A 20,552-nucleotide genomic window follows, 5' to 3' on the forward strand; every position below is an offset into this window, starting at 1 on the left:
ACGGTGCGGTGTCGCCGTCTATGTAGAGGTGGTCCTTTTTCCGTACTCGACGCCGACTGAAGAGGCACTCGTCCCGATCGATCGATTGGAAACTATTCCCGGCCATTACGGCAGAGTTAGTCAGCCAGTGGGAGAAGGACGACTTTATCATGGGTCCCGTGTCCTCCACGAAGGCGACCAGAGGGAGAAACAGAGACACAGGAAGAGAGAGAAGAAAACACACGCTGTAGGGGGTTGCAACCATCCACTCCCTGGGAGAGTCGAACGCCACTGATTCATTATGCACCCGAACGAGATCCGTGCAAGTGCAGCGAATAAAGCAGCGCGTGTACAGGATGTTGCAAAAGCGAAAGCCATCATTTGCTCGGCTCATTTTTCATCGTGTCGTAATCGCTGAGTTATACTTCAGACACGATCAAAGTATTTCCTTACTTTCTTATTAAACGATTATCTATCATTTTCTCGTCGCGACTCAGTGACGGAAAAGTATCGGAAAATACCGCTCATGATATACCAATTTGAAGATTAAAGCTTGGTAAAAGTGCCTTTTCAAACGTTTCATTAGTACCCTTTAAGCAAAATAATCGAATCTTCGTTGGAACAAACGATAAATTAACTATAACATTGTCCATTAGGGAATATCAATTTTCAATCGCTTATCCAGAATAGTAGTGGATTTATCGATTTATTATCCCGCAGAGAATCTGTAATTTTGACCGTCCGAAGTGAAAGTAATGATATCAAACACTGTATCGAATATGATACGAAGCACTTGGGATACGATACTAGTGCTTCGAGATCAATCATTAAACTATAATGAATTAAACTCGGTAACACGATGCGGTATCAATCGTAATCGGAAATATCATCGTTCGGAGTATCCTCGAGTTCCGGACATAAAAAGTGCGTGATGTTCCGGGGTCCAACCATTCCTTCCTGGCGACGACCACAATCCGCCAGCCACACTCCGACAGCGGTGATGCGATTCACGGACACCCGTGGACCGATCCCAGGCACTTTAATAACCGTCTGCAGGCGGCCTTCCTCTACTTCCGTTTTCATTCTTTTCAAGAACTCTTCGACAGGGTCCGGTGGTGGCGGCGTAGGGGCGCGTACGATTTCTGGAACCGGCTGCAGACACTCGCATATACCCTGAAGAATATCTTTGAGGCCGATAGGTTCGTAGTCGTCGTACAGGCGATCAGACGACACCGTTTCCTCTGCGCTTCCCTCTTCGCCGTAACTGATGGACGAATCCTTGTCTCTGTCGTAGATATCGTCCATGTCGTAGAAAGGAAAATCGTGGTCGTCCTGTTGATCGGCCGATGGATGGTAATCAGGCTGATCAATACGATGAGAGTCGGGGTGGCTCTTTTCTAACTGAAAGGGATTATATTTTCAACGTTCCTCGAACAAGAGATTACGTGGCTTGTATGGTATTTTTCAAAAAGTTTCGGCAAGATCGTATCGCCGAAAACTGTTCCGTTTATTTACGAACCTCGTTTTTCTCCCGATGTTCTTGATCGATCGGCCGAGTTTCGATCTCGCCTCCCTCCGGAGGAAGCTGTTGCTGTAGCCTTCCTTGATGCAGTTCATCAATTTCCGACTTCCTCGCATCAATTCCGAATTCCTTAAGAACTAGCAACGTCTCCGATGATCGACTGTCTTGGCTCACGGAAAGTCCGCAAATATCCTTATGACCGGTGTCTTCCGCCTGACCGATAACTCCAATGAAAAATACGTGTATGTTCAGAGTGGAACAGTTAGGAATAATAGCTCAGCGAGCTGTTGATTGTGACGCGAAAATTTGCTAGACGCGGTTTTCGTGTCTTTGACGATCATAGGTAATCGAGGTTAATTCTCAGGTAATCGACACTTTTGTACGTCAGCGATATCGACGCGTTGCACGATCGATTTTAACAGAGACAAAGTCAACCAATCCAGCCGTTAGAATATGCTACAATCGAAGCGGGCTTCTGTAAATTTGTCCATCGCGTTCCTGTTTCCTCGCGTATGCTCCAAAGCGAGTTTCCAATGCTCTGAAACGCGGGAAATAGCGCGTTCGACGCGTCCAGTAATTATTTCCTGTCGTCCCCGACTCGACCCTCGCGTGTTTCGATTGCGCGCGATTCCATTTGCATCGGTGCGTTATTAACGAAATTATATTTGATCATCGCCGGGGTGAGAGTACTCCACGCGGGTCTCTCGCAGCCTTTTCCGTTCCATTAATCGTTGGACAAAAGTCGGGATCACCCGAAAAATCATTCGCCGCTCCGAATAAGCTAATACGGGTTGAATGGTTCGCGAGATCGTACAATTCACCTCTTTTTAACCCTTTCGTTATCAACGTCGATCCAACACAGAACGACACGGGGCTACTAACGAGGATACTAATTTCATTACTCGAATAAACACGGTGGCTGCATTTCCTCTTTCTGTTTTTCTTTTCACTGGAAAACTCGTTAATTTTTCTTTTTTTTTGCTATTAGAGGCTACCATAAATTATAACCGAAAGGTTGAATATCCTGCGTTCGCCGGTATTTAGGACACGGTTTATTCCCGGAAATAGTAATCCTCGTACATCAGAGAACACGATCATTTTTTTTGCGTCTCTACATGTTACGAATCCACGAGAAAAAGGGGACGTTACCCTCCGGGGAGGGTGATTCGGTTTGCATTTTATAGTCGATCTCCCTATCACGCTTACTACTACCTTGTAGGGATTCTTTCCTAATTTAGTATTTAAGCAGCGCACGCACATTTAATCTGAATTTTCGATGACGAATACGCCGCGAAAGGGTCAAGAGCGTATCGTAGTATTTGGATCGACCTAATGGCCTACACATTCCAACGATGTAGTCGCTTTTAGCTAAAGAGTTAAACGGTGTAGCGTTAAATGGATTTAAAAACAAAAAAGAAATTTATAGTACCTCTTCAAGCACGGTGGACGACGTCCGGAATAATTTCGAATCGAGCACACTGGACCGATCGGAATCGAGGCTAGATCCGCAAGGACGAAAAAGCTCCTCCGTATCCTTCCGCACCGGTGGAGCACAGGTACATTGACCGCTGCAATCCAGCTCGGCCAGGAACACGTAAAGGTTAAGGAAAGTCGTCAGAGGTATCATCGCGGAACCACCTTCTGGTTCTTCCGTCAGCAATTCGCACACGTACACCATCGTTTCGAGCAGGTTCTGTGCGGATTGGGGTACGAAGGGGTGCATGTGAATCGGCGAACGAATCGTAGTCGGCAACAATGGCCGGTGATTAATTTAATTCAACCGGTAACGATGATTCATCGATTCCTATTACCAGTTCATGAATTAAATACATCCCGGAGGAACGTTAATACGCCAGGCCCGGACTAAACGGTAAACGCGACCGTACGGGATAACCTTTGAAATGTTTCCGATTAATAAAACGGAGACGAAGGTAATCCAGTCCGGTATAAAAATGCGAAATATCTCGCGAATCGTCTCGTTGGTTGTTTGTACATTCTCTACACCGACTAATGAAAATACGTGAAATGAAACGTTCTTTCGATCGATAAGAAAAACGATCAATTAGACGAATGTTTTGTCTCGCTGGTGACCCCTTGTAAATCGGAGCGGTCCGAAACAAAGAACGAATTGTTTCCATCTGTTACGCTCTCGACGATCGAATTCTTGCCGACAGAGGAAGTCGAGGGGATCATTGTTTAGAATACCATGCGATTTTGCTGTCTCGACCTCGACTAATCGTTTACAGGGTCCAAAAACGTTTATACCGCGTCCTGTTTACGCGTTCACGCGACAAAACGTACTTCTCGTTTATCGATCACGCTCTAAACTGGTCTGCACCCGTACCGAATCGATTAACAGAAGCTTCTAAAAATATCCTTTGGTACGATACGATAAAGATCAGCCAGTGAAGGGCAACGAAGAACTCGTATAGGTACGTTCTATTTTAGCTATACCGCGCGACAAAGTTTCTATTTTCGTGACAGACGACTTACCTTGCCCAGGAATCCGCAAGCGATCGCGAGAAATTTGTAAAAGTGGCATTCTCTGGCGGGCAGGAGATTGCCCACCGATAAAATCTGGAACAGGATCGATTCGGACAGCGCGATGCCTTGCCACCTCGACAGCAAACTCGCCAGGCAGATTGTCTCCACGCGACCGAACACGTTCAAAAGGGTCTTCAGGTAGCCAGGCGTGATACCAGTAGGGTGACTGAAGGGAGGGTACTCCAATCGTTTCTATGGAAAGAAGGATAGGGTAACAATTCACGGTCATCGCTCGTTTCGATTCCTATAGCTTAGGTCATGGATAACGTTCAACGATTTAATGACGTCAAGTTTGTTGTTTAACCCTGTGCCCGATTCCGAACTGTCCAGTCTGATCGGATTTTTATCTTCTACCGGAATCGTAACATTTTTACGATACAGAAAGAAATTCTAATTTTCTTTCTGACATTTTTACCCAGTAATGTCGAGTCTTGCAACTACAAAGAATGTCTGGAAAATTAAATTTACCTTACAATTTATGTAGCATAATTAACGTTTCCATATAGCGCCGACTCTTGCAGGTTAAACTGAAAAATTAAACGACCGCGCCATTCTCAAAACATTGTACTATGCATCGTCGTTTTCGAAGCGCCAGTCGACGTGTCTACACGGTTTATTCGAAACGGGAACTCCCCGAATATCGGAATAGAGCATAGGAAAATATCGTCGACAGTTTCGCCCTATACAATCCTTCGAGTACCGTATCAGGTCACGGACAAGCGTTTTACGTCGGTTCGAGGTTGCTATTGCTGTTCCGGGGAATGAAAAATCCTTCGAAAGACAGCTAGAAAAATAGGAGAATCCGATAGTTCAAGGCTCTTGAATCTCCCGTTTCATAATGTATCGACGAGACAAAAGTCTAACCAAAAGTGGTGCATCCAGACTGGTCGGAACGAATTAATTTATCGTGATCTAACCGATTTAATCGTTTTCTTCCAGTTTAATCGGCTAACCGTACAGTTTGCGGTTCGACTACGATACGAGATGGTTACGCGACAGTACGACCGGTAACCATTGAAAATTGATCGTGTTCCAGGTGCGAAATTCTTAATCACTTTCGAAAATCGCGAGATAGGTTTCTTCGAACGTCGCGTAATTTATTTAATACGATCTCGAATGGAGGAACGCCGATTGACCAAGGACGATGAAACGGACTCGGAAGGCGTAAACCGACCGATGCCATTAACCGGAGGTTCGAATAATTAAATTCAGCCAGTGGATTCATTCATTTATCTATCCACTTAATTACGGATCACGAATGGGACCAGATAAAATATATAGAACGTACAATGGAAGTAATAGAAAAGATTACGGCTAACGGCGACGCTCGAACGAGAGAACAAAGTCGAGTAAGTGAACTACGCTTTAATTTACCGACTTTAATCAACCCTTTGTAAGATAATAGGGACGCGAAAAAAGACACGTCAGCGATACGCTCGACTCGAATCTCGAACGAGACAAAGGGGCGCGAGGCTGAACGTGTTCGACGAATTTTCTGCACGACTTTATGCCAAACGAGTTACACAGTTCAAAAGATCTTCTAAAGAGACGTTCGACCTTTTGTTGCGACGTCTATTGCGTAGTCAATCGCGATTCGATCGCTTGGGATTCGGTAAATAAACATCTCTTGCCATTTATTTCGACGGTAGCCGATTATCCTCGAGTATAAAATTCTTTTTATGTTCTGTTGGTTGTCGTTTCGAATGAATTTATAGAAGAACATGTTCGAAAGAGTATCTGATGTCAAAGCGAACAATTTCCAAATTCCCATAGCAAACAGAGGGTCGAAAGTGTAAGTACATCGTCTTCCTTCCAGCCGGTTAACAAACAGAGATTCCAAAGTCTAAGTTGTTTAAGGAATATACGTTTGATCGGTGTTCATTGAAATAGGGTTAAACTGGGTCTTGCTGTACTTACTTTCACAGGTGGCACTTCGTCGTTTGCGAGGGCTCGGAAGTAAGCGCTGGTCCATCGCAAAAGATCGTATGGCTGTGTACGAATGGCCGCTTTCATGTACAGTTTTAAAATATTTGGAAATGTAGGCGGAATTTTAATCTGCTCCGCGCAATAAATGTCCGACATCTTCGAACTCGATCAACGATAAGATTCTTTGACGTTCGCTGCGAAACTGCAGTTTTTTGTTTCTTTTCTATCACCGTAGTTTTTCATACAGGTTTTATCGACCGTAATAATTTTTATGATTTAATCCTCGAATCGAAATCCGACATTTCGTCGGAAACATTCGTCTCTACGTTAAGAAGTATCAGCAGGGTTCACCTCCGGATCCCGTCGCCATTACTTTCTTAACACCCTGACCACCGAGAACCCTGCTCGATACCATTTGTCTGTCTCTTGAATTTCTGGTGTAAAAGAACGACGCGACGTCTAAAAGAGACACGTGTTGCTTGGACGCGTCTATTTATCAGAAGCCCGATACCACGAACCGTTTCACCCTCTACCCCTCTGTTCATCCATTATTCCAACTAACGAGCGATTTGCACGGCGAAGATCATTAAAATACACGTGTGGTAGCAACATCGTGCGGCGATAAAACATCGACGCGTTTTATTTCGCGTCACGAAAAGTTATTAAACCGATGGAAACGCGTGCGCGGGTACACACGATGTTTACCCTTTAAACCGGCGCATAAATTACTTCGACGACCAGTCGTTAAATTTATGCGCGTTCCAGGGAGCAAGCCGTTGGTGGAGCGGCGCGGATTCGTTGGATTCGATGCGTCAGGTAGTCCGTTTCCGGACTTGTTTTTCCGTGGCTCGTTTCTTGTCGCACGATTATCCCTATGAACGCAACGATCGCCCATTTTGTGCGCCAACCATAATTTTCGCGATTAGACGAAACTGGGTCAAACGAAACTGGGGGGCAAAGCTTTTTCATATAAGCCAAAGAAAAAACAAGGTGGGTGCTCGTTCCGCGAACATCGCTGCTGCGACGCGAAGGAACCGTTTTCCTCGTGCTTTCCGCTGTTTTTTCTTAGAAGAACTTGCTTCGTTCCATTTCGTCTTCTCTTCGCGGAAACGATGCTGCTTCCGAGATTCGCGTCGATTCTCGTTCTCTGCCTTTGTCACGATGTCTACGTACACGCGTGGTCGATGTATAGGGTCACGAACAGAATGGGCAACGAGGAAATAATGGAAAGAATACAGGTAATATTCCCAGGTAAGAGAAGAACGAGGGCAAGAAAAGATTCGTGTAACGGAGATGATACCACGTAGGCCTTTCATTAGGAGGTTTGTACTGAATCCTTTTTCCGGCAGGGACTTTATGGTGCGGTAGCGGTAACAAGGCATCGAATCCGAACGAGCTAGGGAAAAAGAATGAAACGGACGCGTGCTGTCGAGAGCACGATATGTGCCCAGACATAATCGAGGCTAGACAGAGCAAACACGGATTGACCAATAGCGCTTACTACACGAGGTTCCTTCCAAATTTTATTTTTTTCTTCGTTGTTCCCGCGTTTGTCCAAGTTTCCCGAGCGCGTACTCCGAACGGTGGCTATAATTTTTCGATGTTACATAATTTTCGGGAGGGTGAACCACTTCTTTCTTCGATGAATGACCTTTTACCTCGTTCGATATACCCTTTCCGTCTCGGGCAAAGGGGTCGATGGTTTTGAAGTCTGACGCAACCGCGTGCAGGCCGTTGAACGATCCAACTTTTGTCGTAGCACGCGAGCATTTCGAGGCGGAACGTTAACGATCGCGGTAATGTCAGGTTCGCGTGAACGCCCACACGGAACTTTTTCTCGACTTGGTGTTTAATGTCGGGTGAGAAATGGCGCGCGATTAGAAGCAAGTCCCGTCAGTTGTACGCTATTCTTAAATTCTTAAGACGACGAATATCGAGCATCGTAAAAATATTAGAATTAATCGTCGACAACTGCTGCCTGAACGCGTGTCGCGAAGTAACGCGTAAATGGAATCAGATAAAGTGTTGCGCGTTAACGAAGGAAAGCAACGGTAATCTGTTCAACAGGCTAAGTTGCGAGTGCGACGACAAATTCTACAATTGTCTTCACCGTTCCAAAGATGGCATAGGTGGTACGGTGGGATACATGTACTTCAGCGGTCTAAGCACCCAGTGTTTCCGCAACGATTATCCGATCGTGAAATGCAAACGCACGACCGGCATATTGTAAGTGTGCTCAGTTAAACGCGATATTAACCGCACTTTCGCGTTATCGTACTCACGATTTCTTCGCGTAACGTTCGAGCATGAATCGTTTGGAACAGACAACTTTAATGATTCCCAACAGTTTTAAGACTTGTCTGGAGTACGAACTGGACACGAGCCAACCAAAGAAATACCAGTGGTTCGACGTGCGTCCGTGGAATTGAATTCGCTGTGGAGCCTGGAGGGCTGCGTCGATCGCGAAATATACGAGCATCATCGATCGCCAGAGACAATGTACTAGTACATCCAATAAAATCGTGAATAATAAACACGTTTTGCGTTGGAACAAGTAAAATCATTGTCCAATAACCGAGCAAGCTCCTCTTCGTAAAGCGAAACAATGTAGCGATAGGGAAAGAGAGAGAGGGAATCGTTAGCGGATTAACCTATAAGAGTACTTAGATAGCTAATTAGAGTCGGCTCTAAGTCGTATTCGAATAGATCTCGTACACGGAAGAAGGAAAGTTTCCACGAATTAAATTATTCCAGTCGTCGACGCGTAAGCGGTCGAAATTAATTCAACACGAAATGCCGCGTGTTTTCCTTAACGCCTTAATAAATCCACGAAGCGACGAGCACTTCCATTACATCCGAGCAATTTTCGAAATTTATCGGTCGCGTGGCATTAACATAGAAACGAACACGACGCAAAGCGCTCGAGCTCGATACACGTATACAGGAAACACGAAAAGGACTGAATTCCGAGTATCCGTTTCACTGGATTTTGTTTGGAATTTCGCGTTGTTCAACTTATTACACGAGGGAACACGCTTCAACTCGGATGCTGTCTCGATAAAAATGTCCCAGATAGAAGTTCGAGTGGAAAGTCGTGTAGAAATATCAACGATTTCCTCGATAGGACGTTACTTTTCCCGCGGCCCCGTTCGATAAATCGAAGAATTCGTTTCGCCGGCTGATCGAGAGTCACGGAAGCGCCCTCGATAAGGCATAGTTTGGGAATTTCCCCAGCTGAAACAAAGTTGCTGTACTTAGGCGCGTTCGAGAGTCTACACAGGTGAACGGAGAGGTTGTAAATCGACGAGGTGAGGCGTGGCATGGTGTGGCGTAGCATGGTGTAGTGTGGCGCGGCTGCGCTCGATCCGGACATAAATTTCCAGGGAAATCCTCCGTTAAGCGCCAGCTGCCCGCACACCCTCTTCCGTAGAATAGAGGAAAACGCGTGGAAAGGTGAGGCCAATTCGGCCTGCGCTCCGTTTCGCTTATCTCACGCGCTGCTCGCTCGTTTCTCCGCTCTTCCCAACGCTTTCCGACGATTCCTTTTATCTTTCATTCAATTTGTTGAACGCGTATAGCGCGCTTTTCCTCGCTGACTCGAACGTTTCTCCTTTCTCGTTTCAGACGTGGCGGCTTCGGTGGAGGTCCACTTCGAGAACAAGGACGGCGGATTCTTCTTGAAACATACACCGAGGCAATATTATCCTGTCAGAGGAGATTCGGTTCCGGCGATATCTCCGTCGACGGGAACGTCGTCGAGCGGCAACGCTGGAATCCCATCGGCTCCGGCCGGTTCGGTCCTCTCGATAGACAAGTTTACGGTCTTTCAAACGAGCGAGCCGGTCTCGGTCAGAGCCACTTATGGCCCGTTTAGCACCAAGCAGACCGTACCGGCTCGCTACATAGTTCCGGATCCGTTGGACGCGTTACCGGGACCGGAAACCAGACGAAACCTAACGGCTGCGACGATCCTGGACGCGCAAGAGTTGGGCGCTCGTCACCTGGACATGTCCGCTCATCTGGTGGGAAACAGCATACCGCGTGACTCGCCGGTGCTAAGAGTACTCTTTCACGCCGGAAGCGAGGCGGGCGGAAGGCGTCAGTTGCTACTGGCTCGGCATCAGAGGGTATGCGTGGTTCTGCACGCGAGCCTCGCCGCTCCCTCCAGGAGCACGGCCAGCAGAAACAACGGTAGAAGCTATTCCTCTTCCTCGTCTTCGTCCTCCTCTTCCGCCTTTCCGTCTTCGTCGTCGGTGCTCACGGCAGCCTGCAGCCCCGACGGAGAAAACGGCGTTTGTCTGGCACAGATCACCATACCTGCCGATTGGTGGGCACCGTTACCTCCTCCCGACGCTTCCGGTCGGGTCAAGGTCGCCAAGAGCCTGCCAAGGCTCGTACAGGTCGCGTACTCGGTACTGGAGCCTCGAACAGAGGAGACTGGCTCCGTGGACAGCGGGGCCGGCTTCTGCAGACCCAGAGTACAAATACAGCCGGTCACGCCGCTCGGACAAATACCTTTGGCTCCGAATCGAGCCGATTACAAGGAACTCAAGGCGGACGACTCGCTGACTTTGCTGGTGCCGCATGGACCCCTCTATCCGAGGTCTAGATTACACGTTCCCGCGTTCCTGCATCCGTCCAAGGCTACCGATCCGAGACAGGACAGGCCGCCCCTCATTATCGGCGTTTACTTGAGGTAAGTACTCTTTAAAACAGCGATCGTCGATCGTTATCGTGCACGTAACAGGTCAGTTTACGGAGCTGTAACGTTTACAGTTGGAGGCTTTCGACGATTAAATACGACGATGGCGAGAGTATCGGTACCGCCTTAGCTTTGTAATGAAAGTAGCTGCACTGCTGACGAGACGAGATATTTGTCCTACCAGACGCGGTTTAAGCTCGAACTCGTATTGTTTAGGCAGGTATTCATTCGAGCCAAATGCTCGAATGAGCAATGGTTTGAATAGAGGACGGCGAGCTGATCCGCTCATTCGGTACGAATGCTCCGGAGTTTACCCAACAGATTCTCCGTGACTATCGAACACGAGTAACGCGAACTAAACAAACTACCGGTACCGGTATTGTTTCTTTCCGCTTTCTTGCGGCTAGAGAAGCCATCCCTGTTGTCCGTGTTAGTCGGTAAATCGAACTCGCGCTTACCGTGTTTTCTCCTCGTAAAGGCGTCAGAGATATTTTAAACGTCGAGGTTTCGCGTTACCACGTGGTTAGAGAAGTTCCACGGCAGCAGACTATGTAACAGCGAATTAACGGGTAGAAAGGCTCTGAAACTCTTGACGCTTCTTTTGGGCGTAGCTGGTAACCGTCGGGAAAGTAATTACGAGAAAGTCGAAGCAATTTTCGCGACGAAGAAACATGCCAGACAACCGTGGCCCGAGTCAAACGTTCCCCCGAGCTTCTTCGTTTTTAGTTCGCGGTTCAAGACAGTTGCAACTTCCGTTTCGTTTTTGTTAATGCACGCAACCGTCGGGAAACACGCGATGAAACGCCGCAAAGACCGGGCGAAATTCACTTTACTCGCTTTACCTGCTTACTTATCCTGCTCGCTGGCTTTTTTTCTTGCGCGTGAACGTCCACCGGAAACCGCTTTAATGCACCCACCGGTATGGCGGAGAATTCTGCGCCCGGTCAGAAAGTGGGACGACAAGCGAGGACAAAAATTTCCTAATTGGATGAATTGTCGAGCACCCGCGTAAAGTTACAACCTTTCCATTGTTAGTCAACTCTCCAACAGTTTCCTTCTCTATCCGTCGCGTTCTATTCGTGCTCGAAACGGTGAAACGTTGCCGCGACGGTAATCGACGTCCGTCAACTTTGAACAATTCCGTTGTGACCCTGTTTTTATAGTTTCTGTATCGTTGCTTCGTAATTACCGTCGAATTTCATCGGAAAAAGTTGCGAGAGAGAAATCGTAAACTAAGGAATTGATCGCTTTGATCCGTCGAAAGGCAAGAGTTTCGCCCGTTTCGACGTATCGGAGGCAATTCTTCTCGAATCTGTTTGTTTTCGGAAAAGCATCGCTTTAAAGTGTGACCTATCGCGATGAACGCGTTACAATGGGAAGATTTTATCGGGAAATAACCTCTTGGGAGAAGGAACGCGATTCGTATCTCTATCGCGGAGAGGAAAGGGAGGCCATCCTGTCTCTTAAGAAGAAATCACGAGCGGTGCGAGCGTGATCTCGAGTTGCTTAGAAATTCGATTACCGAGCGAGCTTACTTACGCCGCTGCAGAGATAAAGGAATTTTTGTTCGCATAGCTTCCGCGAGTCTTATCTGAAAAATGTCGAGTTATTTTATGTACGTTGGCCTCGACACCTTCGCCGAGAGATTTCGAGTTTTATTTCCACGATATCGACTTCTAGGTCGAATCGAGGAATTTTATACGCGATGTAGCATAACCGACGAACGCTGGCGCAATGATTCACGACTAAAAAGTTTCGCGATAAACCTGTATCGCGACAAAGCAAATAAAAAATTTCTTTATCATTCGTTGTTCGTTTTAACAAAGAATCGACCGTTTCAACTGTTGGTTCGTGCTAGCTTCGACGCGTTCGCGTACGTAATGTCAACCCTCGTAAAAGGAATAACAGAGTCGCTCTAAATTTGACGCGTCAGTGAAACTCGATTAGCGCGGTAGTCGAAGCGTCGAGGACATCAACGAAGGCTTTACGCAGTCGTTTTCATGAAACTTACACCGTCAGTTTGCACGAGACTCCGTATAATCGATGCTCGCTCCGGGCTAAACGCAACGGGTCGTTATTTAAACCGTGATATCTCGAAATGCCCTGTTCAGGATCGTTCGGAAACGAGTAGCACGTTTAGTCTCATCCTCCTGTTTCGTCCTCCGGTATCGATCATAATTATCGGACGAATTATCGGTGACAGGTCGAAGCTTAATCGAGCGAACGCGTTTCTCGCGATGAACCGGTTACGCAATCGAGCGGGAGGGTCGATGTTCCGTTCCGTTCCGTTTCGTTTCATTTCGGTTGGTGATCGATCGCGAACGGTGGCAGTCATTGAATAAATTGTGGCCGCTTGGTCGACACCGATCGTTCGTCAACGCTTGCACGGACTGCTTGCCGGGCGCGGGAGATCGCAACCGCTCGATAGCAACCGCTTTGCACGTCGCCGATTTGTATGTAAATGTCGTCGATGGTCTCGCGGAAATAACTTGATTCGAAGTTGTAATTGCATCGACGGAACAACCCGGCTTGCCATTTTACGCCCACCCCCTCCGTTCGCTTTTCAACCGGCAACAACAGCATCGAACCAAGGGAACCGACCCTTCTTTTGTGCTCGAGCTTCTTTTCAAAAGCTGGGCCAATTCTTGTCTCCCCCGTTCACGTTTTTACAACGCTCCCCCTCGCGTTGGCTAGCCACTTCGCTCGAATATCGCGGCCAAAGAACGTCCCCCGCATCGCGTAACCTTTCCTAACCCTAATTTGCTCCCAACCGAGGTTAACTTAATTACCTCGCTGGCTGACCGACAGAAGGTTGGTTCGTTTGCTTCGGATAATCGACCTCGGCAAGGTGTAATTCGATTTGAAAGAAGACGAATGCGCCCCGATCGCTCGATTCCCTTAGTCAGCCGCGTTTTAACGCGATAGACTTACGTCGATGCAAAATGAAAATTAGATTCGTCTAAGCAGAAAAAAAACCCGCAAGTTTATCGGTTAAGTGAAAGAGCGTCGAAGAGAAAAGACTTGCTCGATCGGTGGCGCCCGTAAATCGAATCTACCGCTTGTTTTGCATCGTCCATCGAATTAACGACCGTTTTACCTCCCCTTCTGCAGATTCTATTTGCACCGGGATAGGTGCACCGATCTCTCGATAATTCACACGACCGATTGTCCGTATCGCGGGTATCGATTCCGAGCTGCGGCCTCGGATACGCGTTTTTTCTACCAATTATAAACGGCAACGATGAAAGTGCAGCGGGAAATTGATTCGTTCCAATTGCGACTTTTTTCAAAGAAGACTAACCTTTTCGCTGCTCTGCTCGATAATTGCAGAATTTGATAAACTACCTTTTTATCAACTGCTTTTTGCGCCTCGTGCATACCGAAACGTACACGGTAAATTATTTCGAAGCGCGTACTTTTGCATTCTCGTCGCTGGAAGAACTAAAAATGCACACCAGGCGGTCACGCAAGGTTTCTTTCGTTACGTAAAATTGGCAAAATTCGCTCGTTCCCGTTTAGCTGCACGGAGTAAGATTTCCAGCGAATCCTTCGCGTCGAGAACAACGATTTCGATGGGAAGACGAGAAAGCGATCGATTTCGCTTTACTGGGGTTTCGTTCGCTACAAAGCGGAACCTCCGGCTCCGTTTCGGGAGCAAAGCGTGAATCGGTCCGTTGTGGCGTAACGCAACGGAGCGAAGCGATACAGCTCGATCGGTAGCACGTTCGAGACGAGAGAGCAGCGCGCGAAGCGCATAGATATCTATCAGACGTGGCGTCGGATAGACGGAGAGGCAAGCTTCGTCTAGCATCGTAACTTCCCCGTAACGTCGACCCCGTGACCCGGTCACGTAACTGGAGCGTGAATTCTCCGGAGCAAAGACTCGCAGCGACGAGAGCGTAGGCGAGCTGGCGCGGCGTCGCGACGCCGCCGCCGTGGAAATGCCCTTTCGAGCGGCGTCGAACAAACGGCTGTTCTTTTTCTTCGATTTCGCGACGAGGCTACTCGATCGTGGCTCGGTATTTGCTTGCTCGAGATCGATGCGACTCTAGACCCCCTTAAACTTCGTTTCGTTCCACCTACGTGAATTCGTTGTCCGCGAATTTCGAACAGCTCGCGAGATCAAAGGAAATTTCGCAAAGAGACTTCGAACTCGATTAAAGCTTTTCTCGCTGTCCGTGAAATTCTCGCGGCAAATGATTAATGAGGCAGCAGAGCGTACAGAATAATGTAATTCGAGATTACAGCGGTTACGTCGCGGGAATGAAAGAGAACGAGGAGAGGAGAAAAAAGGCGTCGTTTTATTCTGAGCTTGCCAGTGAAGTGTTCAGTAAGGCTATTGTTAGAGCAAGTTAAATAGTTGTAAAATGTAAAATTTCTCTTATCGCGCTGCTCTTATTACTCGAACATCGTTTCACGTACCGTTCCGTGATTTCATAATAATCTTTCAAGTGCGAAGCAAGTACTCGTGAAGCGCACTTGGTCCGCAAAAGATTCAAACGTAGCGACGAAGGTTCCTGCACTGCACGGAGTAGGTGTTTTTGGCGCGCGTTTTATATTATGGACTGGATTCATTTTTCCGACGAAAAGGATTAGAAGAGGTAACGCAAGCGATAATTAAAACGCATTAACAGGAGCCACTTTGCTGCAACGCTCTTCTTTATGCGTTGATTCGCGTTTTTCGGACGTTTTAATTGCATCGTTTCCGGTATACCGTAACGCGGAGTTTTCACCATTAACGTCTCGAAGTCCATTAATCGTAGTTCCGACGAACCGAGAAAATTGTGCGAAGAAAGTACCATGACTCCGCTACGATCTTGATCGAGCAATATCCGTGAAACTTAATAAATTTTTTGAGCGTGAAAAAATTCAAATTCGAAATCTAAACACGTTGCTGTCCGTTCTCTCCTGCTTCCTTTGTTCTTTCACAATTGATATCAAATCACGTCGTGCTCACGTTTTTGCATAGAATGGTTGTCGCTCGGTAATTGAATCGGACTGGTGCGACGGAAAATATTTTTCAAACGCAAACAGGCGGAGATTTTCTAGCGACTAGTTATTACGAGGCGTTCGTGTTCGAGCCGCGCGTCGAGTGGATGATCGACACCGTTCGAATGTTCGATTGAAAAAAAAGGGATGAGCATTATACAGAACGTTTCAAAAGTCTCGCACGCAGATTTTTTTCGTGAAAACCGATCAAAACGTACTTTACCGTTGCGCAATCTGCTGCCTCGATTTCGAGACACGATGAGCGATTAAGAATTGGGTGTTGGACTTCCGGAATCCTCTATGCCGCCCGTCAGCTGTCGTACGATTTAAACAGGGCCTCCGGTAGAGTCGGACACCTAATATTTAATCGCTCGTATCTTACATCGAGATCACGAAACGGTAAAGAACTTCGTTTCATTACGGAAAATCTGCGGTGTAATCTTTTTGAAGCGGTCTGTACAGGTTACCGATGTTGGTAACGATTTGTCTAAACGGAGCTCGCTCGGTGAATAGCTCGCTCCGAGGCCCATATTTCATCTTGCTCGAGGAAATTCAATTTTCAATCCGATACTTTGTAATCGAGGGGACAAGGCGGCCGACGATGAACGATTCCACGAACCATCCGGCGCTAGATCACGGGACAGAAAGAGACGGATTCTGTTCTCTCGCGTTGAATATCGCGATGAACAAAAGAAAATGACGTTATTACGAACGACAGCCGAGAACCGATCGTCGTTCAAACTGTGTCACGACCGATGTTAAGGCTGCTTTCATATCGGCAGTCCCGCCAAAAAATCTGCCTAATACTCGCGGTTAGAGAAAATTCATTGTTTAGCTGAAACGGTTCTTGCAGTTATTAAGGCTTTAATAGCCGAAATTCGCATTATTGTGCGGTATACCATGCGAGATGCAATCGTTCGATAATGCAACGCGATCCGATCAAGCTTGTTATATACGTTCGCATTAGGCTGATTACTCGAACAAAGTTATTTCGAGCATTATCGATTTCATATTGGTGTTGAAAGATAAACACTACTTGACTACACGAACCTTTATTCCCGAAATACGTATATCGGAAAAAGCGAAATACTTTGCAAAGAATTTTGTCGACGTTGCGTATCAGCAGAAACGAAACGAACACGTTACAGGTCAGTAGATATTCGTTACGGATAGGTCAGGTGAGAAACTTGTCGCGTATCGAAGCGAAACCAATCATCGACTTGGACGTTTCTCGCGATGCTTTTGACGTCGGTCCGCCGATTTGAAACGAGCCTAATTTACCCCGAATACGAAAGGTAGATGATTACCGTTCACAACCGGCCAGAATAATCGAAAGAACCGTGGGATTCAGAAAGGTTGTGCACGTCAGGTCGATCGCGTTATTCCACGAAACTTGAGTCGATAATTGCCGAGTAGCAGCGTCGATCCTGCAAAACGACCGAAAAGTTATTGAAAAAAGAAAAAGGAAGGAAAGGAACGTCGGAGAATCACGCGTCACCCTTGAACTCTTTAATAGTCGCGTCTCCGCCTTGATACTCACCGTTTCTTTTCTACCTTTTCTCGTCTTTTATCGGTTCTCCTCTTCCGCTTGCTCGCTATTGGCCGCTGATCACGATTTTTTCTCTTCTTTTTTATCAGACCATTTTCGAAACGATTTCCGGAACAACGACAAACGCCCGCGACGTTTACTTTCTCGTTTTCGAACCGCTTTCCCGACCGAACGTTTTTGTTTGCACCGCGAAATTCGCTGGCCTCGTTCCGATTGTGTTCCGACTAATCGAATAGTCGCTCGTTTCGTAACGTCAGCCGCGGTTTTCTTCTTTTTTAATAATGTAACGTCTTCGATCGATTAACGTACAAAGTAGAATTTCATTGTGCTATAAAACGAATGGTCGATCGATTTCTTTAGATAGTACGCTTCTGTAATATCCGAAGGGTTAAGACAATTATTACCACGCTCCCCTTATATTACATAAAATCCGTAGGTAGTTCGTGACCCTGTGAAACTTTTAACTCGATCTAAAAAAGAAGTCATATAAATCGAGGCATGCCGAGCACAACAAACGAGCCGGCATTCAAGAATTAATCGTTAACAACCGAAGCCGTGTCGCCAGAAAGTTTGACGACCAATGTCAGCTACTCTACTTGGTCGTTAACTTTCTCTCGGTTTCCCTGTACCGTAACAGTTATCGAACTGGAAATTAGCAATTGCACAGCGTACATTAGTGGAACCTCTCGAGCACGATTACAATTGACCTCGATGTTATAATCGTAATTTGATGAATGTTACAGAGCCAGAGTGAAATCCGGGATAAAGATCCTAGACGCGTCGCCGAGCAATCCGGACTGGATCGTCGATAGCGAGATCAACGCGAAGAACACGGTCGCAACGTTCACCGCGAGACGAAAGGAGGACGCTTCGCGAGTACCAAGCGCGTAAGTACGTCAGACTTTTGCGACAGGACTTTCATATTACCATACTCGATCGTAATTCAATGAAAATTTATACGAATGTTTCCGTCCCGTTTCGCCACGAAATCGGATCGAAAAAAAGCAAAACGCTTCGATAAGGGCATGCGTCTATTTCCATTTTATTTCAACAAGTATTTCGAGAACAAGAACGGTTTCGCGTTTGAACGTTTACAACAGATACCGCGAATATCTCTTTTATCTATCTATGACGAATTAAACGAGTAATAAACAAGATACGTAACCGTGACATTTGACGGGGTTTTCATTTCTCCCAGAATCAAACTTGCCCAAGGTTTGGAGTCATTGTCGAAAGAGTTGGATTAGTTCGACCCGCCTCTTCGGACGAGGAGTTGCTCGATGAATTGCTGTCCGCATCTTCGGCTTCCCTCTTTCGCCTCTCGCGCGTGCATTTTTGATCACAGTCGTCGTTACCGATGCTCTTCTTCTTCCTTCTTTTCCCGCATTTTTCATCGTCGTCGCTATCATCGTCGCTATCGTCGTCGTCGTCGTTCTTCTTGTTACACTTCTTCTGTTTCTTGCAATCATCGTCGTCGTCGTCGTCGTCGCTATCGTCGCAGTCTATTTTCTTGGACTTTCTTTTACCATTATCGTCATCGTCGTCGTCGCTAGAAGAACTGCTGCTGCTGCTGCTGCTGCTGCTGCTACTGCTACTGCTGCTACTGCTGCTGTCGTCGTCGCACTTTTTCTTCTTATTCGATCGCTGCTGCCTCACGAGCTCCGCTCCTTCGTCTTTGAAGATATTATCGATCATAGACTCCAAGGTAGTATCCGCCTTGCTTTTCTCCGTCTCCGCTGCTTCCTCGATGCACGACTCCATGTCCGAACATTTGGAAGGTTTAATTCGATGCAATTTTACTCTCACTAACTTAGGCGAGTCCGACTGTTTCTCATCGGTCGGGACGTCTTCTTTGGCCAATGGATGCGCCCCGACAACGAATAGCGTCGTCGCCAGAACGGCGATTATCAGCGCGTTGGAACGCATGTTGTCAAAATACAATTCGCTATCGAACTTGCCGGCTCCTCGATGCTCGCGGACTTATATAGCGGTACAGACCGATAAATCGAACGATTAAAAAAAAACAGAATGACGCGTACCAGTGGTACTCATGGAGACGCGAATGCGACTGAATCGGGGCCACCCTAGATTAATCTGTTATTGGGTTATTAAAGAACATAGAGGGGCAATCAAGTTAATAGATCGAGATCCTCGAGACTATCCTTCTGTCGTGTTTCGGTTATTATCTCAGGATTCTCAAAATTCTCCAAAGTTTCTGGTTCAACGGACGAGATCTTCAGGATGTACGCACGAGAATACGAGGTCGGTCACCGGTAACGGTAATCCTCGCATCGCCCGGCGCAATTACCGCTTTTGAAATGTCACTCTTATCCTGCTGTGTATCAACCAAAATTGATATTTTCAAATTGCGCGATGATTTAGCCCTGTTTCTTCGGTAGACATTCGATATCCGCCCATTTATTAATAAAACGTTCTATTCGCGTTAAGTGTGTCGACTTCTATTAATGGTATACGGAGAGTACACGCGGGAATCGAATGATGCGAACGTAATGAAAATTTGAGCGATGACCGGAGATAAATTTGGACCAGAGATAGTAGAAAGCCGAGCAGGAAATAATGACGCGAGCGAGGAATCGGATAAAGAGATCTTATCGAACGTACAGGACATCGTTCCGCTGGAGAAATTCGCAAAAAAAAGTAAAAACAGTGAGTATCACTGTGTGCATTAGATGGTCTTTATCGCGGCTAACCCTTGCGATGCTCCGCTTTGATTTCCTCTTTTTCCTCGAAGCGTTACTACGTGGCCAAGGCTTTCGTGAAATCAACAGTTTACTGGTTCGCGTAGTTTTGGATCAACGCTCGAGGATCGCGTTAAACACGCAATGTCGAGACCTATGATCTCGATAAAGCTCCGTACGGGTCTAGAGTCTAGAAGATTTTGCTATCGTTGCTCGAATCGTAGCTCGCTTTCCCTATCGATTCCGTGTTCCATTCGTGCGCCGTCTTTCCGCTAATTTTAGTCCGTTTTCTTTCCTTTTACCTCTTCGACTCGTTCCATTTTCGAGCTGATCTCGAGAGCAGCGTCAGCCTATTGCCTTCGATCGTTCTAATTCCGATTCCTGGTTCTCGGGAAAACACCGATAAATCCACGACAGTCGATCTCGCCCTGGTTTCCTCTTTAATTTCGCGCTCGATCTCGCGTTTCTATCCCAGACCTGTTTATTTTCCATTCAATATCACTCGAGTCAAGGAGATGTTTTATCGTGCACGTGAAGCTTTGCTTTTTTTCTCTCTTTCCCTCGAATGATTAATATTTATTTAACGTCGCATTAAATTCATGGTTATTAGCAGCGCCGATAAGGGAGCAATTTCTTGTGACG

The 20,552-nt window shown here is 46.7% G+C and overlaps 3 protein-coding genes across 6 annotated transcripts in view; 2 read left to right on the forward strand and 1 right to left on the reverse strand.

The window, feature by feature from the left end:
- dtn (transmembrane protein 132C dtn) overlaps positions 1-20,552 on the forward strand; it is a 63,574-nt gene that overhangs the window by 29,105 nt on the left and 13,917 nt on the right. For all 3 annotated transcript variants that reach the window (XM_076532374.1, XM_076532375.1, XM_076532376.1), the window contains 2 exons: positions 9,596-10,667; positions 17,955-18,098. In XM_076532374.1, the coding sequence (XP_076388489.1) occupies positions 9,596-10,667; positions 17,955-18,098 (1,216 nt within the window). The remainder of the gene's footprint in view (positions 1-9,595; positions 10,668-17,954; positions 18,099-20,552) is intronic.
- On the reverse strand, positions 667-6,657 carry LOC100877325 (uncharacterized). 2 transcript variants are annotated; one of them, XM_003704286.3, is made up of 5 exons: positions 5,963-6,657; positions 3,995-4,237; positions 2,931-3,194; positions 1,499-1,714; positions 667-1,380 (listed from the first exon to the last, which is right to left on the reverse strand). In XM_003704286.3, the coding sequence occupies exons 1-5, from the start codon at positions 6,125-6,127 to the stop codon at positions 847-849; spliced, it is 1,422 nt and encodes a 473-aa protein (XP_003704334.2). In that variant the 5' UTR covers positions 6,128-6,657; the 3' UTR covers positions 667-846. The 2 variants fall into 2 exon arrangements, with proteins under 2 accessions (XP_003704334.2, XP_076388498.1); XM_076532383.1 differs by lacking the exon at positions 2,931-3,194 and having other exon boundaries at positions 5,963-6,653.
- Pla2 (phospholipase A2) lies at positions 7,084-8,461 on the forward strand. Its single transcript, XM_076532388.1, has 4 exons — positions 7,084-7,222; positions 7,321-7,480; positions 8,039-8,197; positions 8,319-8,461. The coding sequence occupies exons 1-4, from the start codon at positions 7,084-7,086 to the stop codon at positions 8,398-8,400; spliced, it is 540 nt and encodes a 179-aa protein (XP_076388503.1). The 3' UTR covers positions 8,401-8,461.

Source organism: Megachile rotundata, chromosome 6, assembly GCF_050947335.1.
Source record: "Megachile rotundata isolate GNS110a chromosome 6, iyMegRotu1, whole genome shotgun sequence".
Classification (NCBI taxonomy): Eukaryota; Metazoa; Arthropoda; class Insecta; order Hymenoptera; family Megachilidae; genus Megachile; species Megachile rotundata.

What these genes read in the sequence shown, in the direction of transcription:
- LOC100877325 (XM_003704286.3), bottom strand. Translation starts at nt 6,127, where the DNA reads ATGTCGGACATTTATTGCGCGGAGCAGATTAAAATTCCGCCTACATTT. An exon ending in CTTGCGGATTCCTGGGCAAG is followed by an intron (nt 3,195 to 3,994) that starts GTAAGTCGTCTG and finishes CAATCCGCACAG; the next exon opens with AACCTGCTCGAAACGATGGT. An exon ending in AACATCGGGAGAAAAACGAG is followed by an intron (nt 1,381 to 1,498) that starts GTTCGTAAATAA and finishes AATCCCTTTCAG; the next exon opens with TTAGAAAAGAGCCACCCCGA.
- Pla2 (XM_076532388.1), top strand. Translation starts at nt 7,084, where the DNA reads ATGCTGCTTCCGAGATTCGCGTCGATTCTCGTTCTCTGCCTTTGTCAC. An exon ending in AATACAGGTAATATTCCCAG is followed by an intron (nt 7,223 to 7,320) that starts GTAAGAGAAGAA and finishes TTTTTCCGGCAG; the next exon opens with GGACTTTATGGTGCGGTAGC. An exon ending in AAACGCACGACCGGCATATT is followed by an intron (nt 8,198 to 8,318) that starts GTAAGTGTGCTC and finishes GATTCCCAACAG; the next exon opens with TTTTAAGACTTGTCTGGAGT.